Source organism: Perna viridis, chromosome 4, assembly GCF_037379345.1.
Source record: "Perna viridis isolate PV_CMFRI_1.1 ecotype Kerala chromosome 4, ASM3737934v1, whole genome shotgun sequence".
Lineage (NCBI taxonomy): Eukaryota > Metazoa > Mollusca > Bivalvia > Mytilida > Mytilidae > Perna > Perna viridis.
The window spans coordinates 52375476-52388198 of NC_142448.1; the positions used below are offsets into that span (position 1 = coordinate 52375476).

Genomic DNA, 12723 nt, shown 5'->3' on the forward strand with positions numbered 1-12723 from the left:
AAACAGAAAACGTAGTACATATTATTGATTTTACTTAACTTAACTACGCACTAATTTTATCGGCCCATGACCTTTACCTTAGACAAGAAGACGTTTTACGAAAACAAGTTGTAAAATATGGTTATTTTAACTGTTATATTGATTTGGTTTCTTATAGGTAAGTCTGTCGACTAAGTTATGAATAATCCTATGTACATTGAATCAAATATGTATTCCTTATTTTAATATTTAATTTTGGTATGTATTAATATCCCTACAAAATAATTCCCGTGTTCAATGACGTTTTTCATCTAATCTAAGAGTAATCAAGGGAACCAAGGTTATAGCGGTAATCAAAAGAATGTAATCCAGGGACAAAGACCAGACATGGAAAACAGACATTCACAACAAAGAACATAAAGTAACTAAAATCATACATACAAAGTAACAAAAGCAAATGAGCAACTCGGACTCCACTAAAAACTGGGAGCATGGACCAGGTGCACCGGTAGGGTAAGCGTCCTCTGCTTTTCTAGAAACACCCACCGAGTTGCTCGTAAAAAGTCAAGTCCGGGGTAGACAAACGAGGAAAGGAAAACTATGACCCGTTGAATAAATCAGTTTTCATGGCGCTGATGGATATACCATAACGATCCACGAGTTCATGATAACGACCATAAAACTTGACTTCAATCTTGTAGCAACATAACCCTGTTCCAGAAGCCTATTTGTTAGAGTTCTAGCGCGATACAAAAAGTCTGCGTAGTTTCGACAAGCTCTGGCATAACGTATGAGTTGTGATATGAACACTCCATACGCAGGAGCCGAAGGGATGTTGCCACAGATGAAAGGAAAGTTAACAATTCTGAATGAAAAGTCATCACGGTTGTCGTGAAGTTTGGTCAATAGTTTTCCTTTACCATCGATTTCTAAGTGTAGGTCAAGATATGAGGGTGACTTCACAGTGTCTGTAGTATCCTTTATCTCAAGTTCTTTTGGGAAGATGCGATGTATCAAATCCCCGAAATTAGGATTGTTTAAAGATAATACGTCATCTTTATAGCGGAAACTGAGATTGAAGGATCTAGCCAAACGATATTCTTTCTTTTTGATCAGATCAGCTATAAAGTCAGTCTCATAAGAGTGAAGGAATAGGTCAGCAAGTAAAGGAGCACAATTTGTTCCCATTGGAATGCCGACCGTTTGTTGAAACACGTCCACCACACTGGACAAATACGTTGTCGATTACAAATTCCAGCATTTTGTAAACATCTTCCTCTGTATATTTGGAAGATGATTTGGAATTATTTCTTACAAAGTATGAGGAATCTCTACCAAGAACTATATATTTGTATATAGGTGTACCATCTTTTTTGGAAAAACAACGATGTATAATGTTTTTAAGTCGGGATTTTAACTGAGTATGGGGAATAGAAGTATACAGTGTTGAAAAATCATAGGTTTTAATGCTATTATATTCAGATAATAGTCTTGAACTGATTGTCTCCAAAAGATCTTTCGAATTTTTCAAGATCCACATGGAATTAATACCACTACGGGAGTAACAAGTGTTGTGGTAGGACTGTAGACCCTCTTTGACAGTTGTGAGTATAGAAGTTAAAAGTTTTGAAAGAGGTTTGGTGGTACATTTTGCAGATCCAGCTATGAAACGTTGTTTGTATGGATTCTTGTAAAGTTTAGGAATCCAGTACATAGACGGTAAATCACAATTATCGTCCTTGGTAGAGAGACCAAAAGACGATAGCACAGATTTATGGTTTTCCACAATCTTTTCTTTGGAGAGAGTGGTAGCAGTGTAGGTCCTATCACTGCTATTATTTTCTACGTCTACCTCTGATAATAAACATTGGATATAAAACCTTTTGCAGACAAAAACAATGTTGTTTTGGGCTTTGTCTGCTGATACGACAGCATACTTGTCATGTATAGTAGACAATGTTTTTGCTACATCGGGATTTTTGAAAACTGATGTAGCCTTGGCACTCATTGACCTACTTAAAACCTTCGTTCGTTTCATAATTAAAGACCTCACGGCCTTTAACCACTCTGACAGAGAATCAACGTCTTTTTGTTCTCGTTTTATCCATTTTCTTGCATAGTCCGCTAAGTTATTTTTGCTCAGAGGCAATAACTATGTTTGCTTTATCATACGGATGTTCGGGAGTAGGATATACTAGTTTAGTCATTTAACCACTGTTCACAAAAAAATATTAGGTATTCATTGAGATTTAGGTGTGCGTACACCTCTAGAAACGTGTAACATTCTCATATTAGCGTCATTCGTGTGCTTCGTCGGATAGTGTTACGTGCAGCGTGTGCCTTTCGTTTGCGCACTTCGTGCTTCGTGTATCGTGCAACATTCTTCGTGCAACGGTTCTGTATTCTGATTAGATGCTAAAAATAGCTCTAATGGTAGATCAATTTTAAGGAATGCCGTTGTAATTTTGTTTTCTATGCCAAAATCAATATTACTCTTACATTGAAAAGACAATATTTTGTCAGGAATCAATATATGTAGGAATTAATTGGTTTCAGACATTCGAACAATGTTTTACTTACAAATGTATGATGAAATACTGCAAAAATTTGAAGGGCCTACCGGAATGGTCGGGTAAGAGTTTTCGAAACTATAGCTGTTTGTTTTGTCTTTTTAGAAACGAAAGAGTATGTTTTACCCCAATTTTATGAAATTTCAATATTTCAATATAATTCAATATGTTCATACTCCAAGACCAGTGAAAATGTTTTTCCAATGCACCATGTTTAATAAAAAAGACATTTTACATATCAACAACAATTTTTTTTTTTTATGATTAAGACAAATCAGATGGTAAAATAGATATTTTTCCTCATAATTTCTTTCCAATAATTTATCAGATTTTGGTATATTTATTCTTCTGGAATGAAATAAATGTTTTCCGAATGATCAACAAATATGGGCATTTTTCACATGAAAAATACTTTTTATTCATATTCAGAGCAAGGAGTTAAATTTTCTATACATAAATCCAGAGCAATTAGATGGTATCACATAAATCAAAAATACTCTATTATCTTAAATTAAGTATATTTTACCCCAATTTTATAAAATTTCAATATTTTTAAACACCCAGACAAATGAAAATGTTTTTAATTGTACTACGTGTAATATAATGAACAAAATACAACATTTTCTTTTTTAGACAAGTAAGATGGCATCGCATTTACATTAAAAAAAATTGTTAAATTACTTCAAAATAGAGTATTTTTTTCAATACATTTTTGAGATTTTGATACTTTTATTCTCCTACAACAAGGAAAATGTGTTCCCAATGATCCATGTACAACAAATATGGACATTTTTTACATAAAAATTACTTTCCTTTCATATTTAGAGCAATAAGATGGTACTGCATAAGCCAAAAATACTCCTTCATCTTAAAATTGAGTATATTTTACCCCAAAATATGAAATTTACATGGTTTCGTACTCCCAGTCCAGTCAAAATGTGTTTGCAATGTACCATGTATAATAAAAATGGACATTTTTCATATCAACAATGCTAAGACAAATAAGATAGTATTGCATTAGTTAAAATAGCTAAGTTATTTTAAAGTAGATTTTTTTTTCAATATGTTATGAAATATTGGTATTTGCATCCTCCTGAAACAAGGCAAATATGTTCTCAATGATCCATGTACAACAAATATGGACATTTTTCTTATACAAAATACTTTCTTTTTATATTCAGAGCAATTAGATAGTATCGCATTAGTCACAAATACTCTTTTATCTCAAAATTGAGTATACATTAACCCAATTTTATGAAATTTCAATATTTTCATACTCGGAGACCAGTGAAAATGTTTACGCAATGTACCATGTATAATAAAAATGGACATTTTTCATATCAACAACGCAATATTTTTTTAGACAAATAAGATTGTATCCCATTTGTTAAAAAAGCTAAATTATTTCAAAATGGAGTACTTTTCACCAATACTTTATCATATTTTGGAATATTTATTCTCCTGGAACAGGGAAAATGTGTTCTCAGTGATGCATATATAACAAATATGGACATTTTTCACATGAAAATTACTTTCTTTTCATATTCAGAGCAATTAGATGGTATCGCATCAGTCAAAAATACTCTATTATCTAATACTTGAATATATTTTAACCCAATTTTATGAAATTTCAATATTTTCATACTCAGAGACCAGTGAAAATGTTTACGCAATGTACCATGTATAATAAAAATGGACATTTTTCATATCAACAACGCAATATTTTTTTAGACAAATAAGATTGTATCCCATTTGTTAAAAAAGCTAAATTATTTCAAAATGGAGTACTTTTCACCAATACTTTATCATATTTTGGAATATTTATTCTCCTGGAACAGGGAAAATGTGTTCTCAGTGATGCATATATAACAAATATGGACATTTTTCACATGAAAATTACTTTCTTTTCATATTCAGAGCAATTAGATGGTATCGCATCAGTCAAAAATACTCTATTATCTAATACTTGAATATATTTTAACCCAATTTTATGAAATTTCAATATTTTCATACTCAGAGACCAGTGAAAATGTTTACGCAATGTACCATGTATAATAAAAATGGACATTTTTCATATCAACAACGCAATATTTTTTTTAGACAAATAAGATTGTATCCCATTTGTTAAAAAAGCTAAATTATTTCAAAATGGAGTACTTTTCACCAATACTTTATCATATTTTGGAATATTTATTCTCCTGGAACAGGGAAAATGTGTTCTCAGTGATGCATATATAACAAATATGGACATTTTTCACATGAAAATTACTTTCTTTTCATATTCAGAGCAATTAGATGGTATCGCATCAGTCAAAAATACTCTATTATCTAATACTTGAATATATTTTAACCCAATTTTATGAAATTTCAATATTTTCATACTCAGAGACCAGTGAAAATGTTTTCGCAATGTATCATGTATAATTAAAATAGATATTTTTCATATCTACAAAGCAATATTATTTTCTTTACCAATAAGATGGTATCGCATTAGCTAAAATAGCTATTAATTATTTAAAATTAAACAGATTCAACAGATATGGACATTTTGCAAATTAAAATAGTTCTCTTTATTTCGTGTTTAAAGCAATATGATTGCATGGTTGGAACAATTTTTATTTAATTTTTTTTGTTTTTTGAATTTTTTTTTTTTTTTTTTGAATGTTTCTTCAATTTTAAGAACTTTCAACATTTTCATACTTCCAGACCAATGACAATGTTTTCGCAATGTACGATGTATAACGAAAATTAATGTGATTTTATATCAAAACATTTATAGACATATAAAAGTTGTGTATATCGAATATGTTTATTAAAGCATAGTACACATTAATGTAAAATAACATGTTAGATGTTAGCAATCAACAAAATACGACAAACACGTACACTGTCTATCATAAATTATTAGTACTTTCGTTTTGCAAGTTAGATTTCGGAATATACCAATTACTGAGAATAATACTTCCGGCGGACACGATCATTCGTTTATCGTGCAACGTGTGGCTTTAGTGTATCGTGTGCTTCGTGTGCGTGGTATTGGGAACGTTACACGTTTCAGTAGTTGTAGAGGACAATAAAAAGATCGATATTTGGTCATGTTGTTAACTTATCAAAAATACACCTTGACAACTATTTAAAAATAAAAGGATTTAAAGGGATTTTTATTTAGATCAGTGTTACATTTAAAAACTTATAAGACAAAAAAGTCAATAGAACGAATATATGAACAGTTTTATCAGAACTATCAACTGTGATAAAGAGCAGTGATGAATTTAGCTTCCTTTTCCGATAGTTTTAGATTTAGATTTTCTTATATATATTTCATTCTATTGCTGCTAATGAGAGTAATTCAATTTTTGTAATTAATACTATCTATATGATTGATATATGTTTTTGAATTTCCTAAGAAGGGAAAGAAATATTTTTTTTAACATTCAATACAATGCAGCTGTGTTGATTTCTAAGAGTTTTTAGCTATCTTAACTCAATAATTAGTTTTCTGACTATGTTTAAATGCACTTTAATGACAAAAGTTTAAATCTGTATAATAACTCCTCTTTTATATGTATTTATGTGTTTTATCTTTAAGCAAAAGAGATTAGAGTATTCAAATTCATATTACTACAGACATTTACAGTTACCGAAATATTGTTTTGCAGAGGTTGCATCCTGTACATTTTGTGAAGAGAAAAGTCTAATTGGTTATAACAGTTACTACTATACCTACTGTCAATATGGCTGCTGTGGATATAGAACCTATAGTCCCTGTTGCTACAGCTATTACAGCAGTTCTGTATATACAGCAACATTGTAAGTGTATGTTCATGTAGAAATAAAATATCGACCAATAAAACAAATGCCTGACATTCATTTATATTCACTATATTTTGAGAGATACAATTTCTGATTGATGATTCTTCGAACGTTCCATGGTCGCTATAATATCGATTGATGTGAATATGTTTGTTCAAACTAGGAAGCCGTAGGGAGACAACACATATAACATTAGAAACTTCAAAGGCATAAACAAAAACAAACTGATAACACTTAGTTCATGCATCGAGCTTTTGCTTGGAATCTTAACAATATATGACCTAAACGGTCACTGCTAATAGTTGTTGATTGTGTATCTTTTTTCGACTTATTCATCCTTCCGAGGCTTTTATCGTCATTGTTATCATGGTTTCCGTAAATTTATATTTCTTCCCGAATCGTATGCAACATCAAGGCATAATACTTATGATTATAAAACATACAAGTCTTAACTAAGTGCGAAACAGGACAGGACACATTATACACGAAACTGTTATGGATGTATTTTGTGTAGTTGGTCAATAAATTTGTTATCCCACACTGGTCCTCAGTGATGTTCAAATCAGTCCTTGCGACCAATTTAATTCACCTCAAACCTGTAACATAGTATAAAACCAAGTTATTTACGAACTTATTACATTGAATTTGTCTATATTCTTGGTTATATATTATACCTTCACTCTTCAATGAGGTCGATCTTAATTGTAATAATCAGTACATGCACAGTTGCCTATATTTCAGATACATTCAGTTTTGTGATGAAATAATCGGATACTGCGTTGTATTTCTAGAAATATCGGTGCCATCGTTGGTATTATCATCGGTGTCATTATTCTGATTGCCATTGTGATGACAATTGTCGTCTGTTGTGTTTGTGTCGCACGAAAAGGACAGGCCAGTGCAGGACAGGTGATCAATACTGGTCAACAGCATCCGACCGTTGCCTATGTCAATACAACACATACTGCGGGTTAGTTAACATTTGAAGTACATCCGTAGGATAAAAATAGTTAATTTGACATCAAATTAACATCAAACGTTTACTGATTTAATTATAAATATCCAATGTCTTTATCACCAAAGCTGATTTCAGTCGTCTGTATTAAATGTTTTGCTAAAGGTTAAAAAAATATTGTCAAAATTGTTTCCATTTCTTAGGTTACTATTAGTAAATTATTCTTATCTATTTATACTTGTCAACATTTTCGTTTACGTACCGGTTGCTGAAAACAATGTTTCAGTTTTAAAAGAACTTTTCATTTTTGTGGTATATCTTTTAAATGATCTTTTCTATGTCTCCAGGAACAACCGGACAACCTCAATATGCGTATGGTCAAGGATACAACAATGCTGGTTACACTCCCGGGACGGGCGTACCCATCTCTACGGGTTTTGGACAACCGCCTCCTTACGGACAACCAGTGCCTGTCCAACCACCTACATAACATTTGAAGTTGTACATTGTATCATATTTCTAAATGTTTTACAAAATGACTTTTAAGAGTTCCAAAAAGTAATATTAATTTTTATCTGCATTTATAAACTAAACTTTTCAAAATGTAGTTTTGAAAACATATTTTGAATATTTTATGACTGAAAATTTACGGAATATTTGTCTTAAAATTATTACGACTGCTATATTGTATTACTTTTGTAGCATATAAAATAAAATTTAGGCACTCCAATCTTGATCTATAACAATTACTAACTGTTTGATTGATGTACCTCGTTTGACAAAACTTTGGTTGAGCTGTTGAAGCGCTTGCTATTGTGTTCTATTGGTGTCCTTAACTATATTTCTTCACACGAACAAGATATTATTGGGGTATTATTTGAAATCTGATCACCAATTAAAATAGCCAACACATGTTAAGATTGTAGTGAAACGCAAAGCACATTCTTTTTTTAAAACAAGAGAAATATATATATCTCCTAAACTCTATAGATTTCATGTTGCAGTTTTTGTCTTGAGAATTGGCTACCGTAAAACGGTTCAGTTTGTATTGGGTGTAGTTAATCGTTGTAATTTGATGCATCAAGAGAAAGGTGATTTTATTAACAACACCTAATATTATCATCATTTTCGAACGGACTGTTTTTCAACAAATTGTCGGCATTCCGTTGGGCACTAACTATGTTCCTCTCCTGGCAGATCTGATTATCTATTCTTATGAATTGGAGTCCCTGCAAAATTTTATTAAAGACCCTCCTTCATTTCATAGATATACTGACAATGTTCTCTTTATTGATTAGCCTAAATTTGGGGAATGGCTTTTAACCACCAGAACTACAAATCAATCAGACTACTGACACAGCTTCCTCCGTGTCGTTATTTAGACCTTCACCTCGAATTTGACAATACATCACAATACAAAAACAATATATGACAAACGTGACGATTTAACTTTAAAATTATCAATTTCCCTTTCTTATGCACTATTATACCAGCTTCCCCGGCATAGGGTGTTTATATTTGTAAAGGTACTGTATGTTAAAGTAAGTACCAACTATTCTAACTTCTTAATGCACAATAAATGACTAAGAGACAGTTTCTTGGCCGAGGTTATAGTTTTTAGATCTAATCGAGAAATATTCTGTTTCCTGACAAAAGAGTACACAGGCTAATATTTTTGACGTGAAATCTATGTTAATCGAGCTTCACATGAAATTCAAGTGAAATTAGCATGATTTTCATGTGAAATTCACTAAAAACGAATTTCATGTGAACATTTCGTGTGAATTTTACGTGAAGGCTCCATTCACCCGAATTTCACATGAACTCTGTCACTTAGTTTATTTGCTCAATTCAGGTGAAAATCATGTGGAATAATTTTGCCTGTGTATTGTTGATAGATTTTCATAATGTCACTAAACTAATTTTCTGCAGTTTTTAATTATATGATTATTATTTCCATCTTAAACTTGGCGCGTCTGTTTTGACTTCTTATTAAACCGATTTTGATCGGTGAAATTTTTTTTGCTGCCCGTTGTGTTGAAATAAATCGGAAATAAAGAACTGAAATTGAAGCAGGAAATTTATTGCGCTAAAAAACCTGGTACCCCCTTCCTCCCCATTTCATCGGCTATTTTGTACCGAGTCATGAGCAATACAATGGTTTTACAACTTTCCGGGTTTTACTCGGTAATGAAATTTGTTATACGTGAGAAAACTATTTCAATATGAATACTTATTTTAATAGAGTGAAAGCGGTCATGTTTGATAGTGAAGAGTAATAACAAAATAACCGAACTGATAACATATAGGCAAAAGTCAAAGGGAATAGTTTACAGTTTAAAGTCAAATTACTTGCAAGTATGAAAGTATTTATATCTATATGAATAAGGTGACAAAATGCATCAGTCAATATTTGCCCTAAAAGCGACGATATTATTGAAGTGGTCAGTAAAAAAGTGAGAAGTTACCATCAACATAACATTTTGGGTTGGATTTTCGTGTATGTTTGATTTTTCGTATTGTTGTTTGGTTTGGTTTTGGTTTTGTGTTGTTCTTGTTTTTATGTTATTTTATGTTTTGTTTTGTTTGTTTGTACCTTTTTTTTTTCATATTGTAAAAATATTTTCTGGAATCACTACATATATATTGTTATTTAGTGAGAATAATAATGAAATTTTGACCAACATTTGCAAAAAAATGTTAAATTGTTTTGTTTGATGTTAAAAATATATAAAGACATAAGAAAAGCACACAATTTTAGTTCTTGTTTTTATATCAAAGACGAAGTTGAGAAGACATATTTAGAATTGAACAAATTTTCCCACTTCTAACTATAATGTGATTTTTTTTTAACTTTCTTATTTCATTATGGGTAAAAGATATACTATTGATGTAAAAATTTATAGTCGTAAATACATCTCAACTGCTTCTATACCAACAATAAAGGGTTATGTTGTCAAGGCACACATGTCAAATTGTTTACCCGAATCAAGGACGCCATGGTAAATTTGACCAGACCGAGTTAAAGGTACGTCTTATAGATTTACTCTTTTAAGCAAGAAGGACAAACTTTACGGTTACAACGATGAACTATCCCTGATAGCTAACTCAATCGTATTATGGTGGTGCACTCTAAATACATTGGTTTCACAATTTTAAATTAACAGTATTTGGGTCAAATTTAATAGCTTAAATCATGAGGTTTCGGCGTAAAAGTACTTACACTAACGCAACAACATCTTCAATGTATTTAGATTATTTTTAACAGAATCAGATTTCACTACATGGTATTTGTGGATAAGGACTACACCAAAGGGTTATAAGGAAAAAGTAGGAAATAGATTCGTTCTTAATAAAAGGACTGAAATACAAAAAATGAAAACCAAATTAGCTTTCACAATTAAATAATAATAATTATTAATTAAATAATAATTAAATTAGCTTTTTTTTTGGGGGGGGCTGATATGTATGTTTGTTGTATGTAACATATGATACATATATGTAAAGTCAAGTATACATGTGTTAGAATTTATATCATTAAGAAATAGTAAATCACAGTATGCTGTCACTTGATATTTTAGTGAGTTAACATGATTATTAGAAATGAATTTTGGCTTAAAAAATTGAAAAAGTATCTGCACATTACAGTAGTTGTGACAAATGTTAAATCTGAATTATAAGACATACTTTTATCATTCTTTTTCTTTGTTTAGTTTTAATTAAGCATTTTCCTATTTGGCTGATCGCACGTATTACAATTACCAAACACAAAAACGTAAAAATCATACTCAGCCCTCCCCCTTTTTTTCTTTTGTTATTTTTTGAACAATTTCGAAAACCATTCAGCATTCAGTCATTTTATAAGATTTATTTTATTACTTTTAAAAATTTTCGAGGCATCTGCATTTCATTTACATACAGAAAACAGAATTGACGGAATTTGTGCTTATGTTGTGAATTGGTGGTTTCATCCATAATAGTCGAAAATCAAGTCTGAAATAAGTCACTTCCAAAATGATGGTTAAGACAAAATTCAATTACCAAACTACTTCAGACTTTCCATATCATTCGTAAAAAGGCAAAATGATGCGTTAATTTTTTGTTTGACAAAACTGTTTTATTTATCTTATTGGGGTGCAAAATGTCAATTTTTGATAAAGCTTATCTGAAAATTAGAAACATCTAAACTTGCACAATTTAAAACTATGGATTCCACTAACAAAAAGTTTTCAGTTCATATCGAACATTGTTTTAAATTTAAATTTACCATTTTTGTTTGAACACGATTTGAATACTCCTTTGAGTAGATGAACTTTTCTTAAATTTAAATGCAACAAAACGCCATAAAAGTCAAAGGTTTGTGTATATAGAAACATATTTCACTTTTAAATATTTTCCATTCATTCAATTAAAAAAAAAAACTAGTATTGACAGGTATGTGTCCAGACTATTATTCAACATTGAGAATTATATGAACAGTAAAACTGTTGTTTTTTCCACAGTTTTTCAAACAATATCATCTTTTTGCAAAACGTTTACGGCGGCGATAGTCTTGTTTACCTGCGTATGGAGTGTTCATATCAACTCATACATTATGCCAGAGCTTGCCGAAACTACGACGACATTTTGTACCGCACTAGACTCCTTACAGTTGGGCTTCTGGAACAGAGCTATGTTGCTACAAGATTGCAGTCAGTCATCACCACAGAAGTTTTATGGTTGTCATCATGAACTCGTGGATCGGTACGGTGTATCCATCTGCGCCATGAAAACTGTATGATTTTAGTTACTTTATGTTATTTGTAGTGCATGTCTGTTTTCCATGTCTGGTCTTTGTACATTACAATGGATTACATTCGTTTGACTGATTACCGCTAAAACCTTGGTTCTCTTGATTACTCTTTCAATAAAAAATACCTGGTCGTTCGTTTTGATTCACGTTTTTTCTCCGATGCTTGATTGTAGTGTGATCCTTATAAGTGGTTATTCCTTGAAAACGTATACAACATACCAGAATTTGCAATGATTATATGAGTAGTATTTTCGCATTCATAAATTTTGCATTTCATTCGCACTCAATATTTCTACGGTCTATTAGAACCATTTTGAAGTCACTACAAGGGTGCTGGACATTTACATACTATATATACCAAGGTTTCACTAAGTCATCCAATAAAATATATATGTATCAAATACTTCATTATTATACTAAATATATAACTGTGGATGGATACCTTTTTATATCTTCTTTCTTCTACATGGAGGCGAAAGTTTTATTGTAAACCTGGACCATTATACGTGTTCACTTTTGCCGTATAAGGGGATTGTTAACACCAAGTGAGCATGAAAATAACTTTTTCATAGTCACTACAATCAGCAGATGTATGCTTTTCAGCATCGTCAATA

General features: G+C 31.2%; 1 protein-coding gene across 1 annotated transcript; it reads left to right on the forward strand.

Moving 5' to 3' along the window:
* Positions 1-8047, forward strand: LOC148620504 (uncharacterized). The gene is made up of 4 exons (XM_088581410.1): positions 1-157; positions 6209-6359; positions 7154-7332; positions 7665-8047. The coding sequence occupies exons 1-4, from the start codon at positions 118-120 to the stop codon at positions 7805-7807; spliced, it is 513 nt and encodes a 170-aa protein (XP_088437536.1). The 5' UTR covers positions 1-117; the 3' UTR covers positions 7808-8047.
* Positions 8048-12723: the final 4676 nt, after the last annotated feature.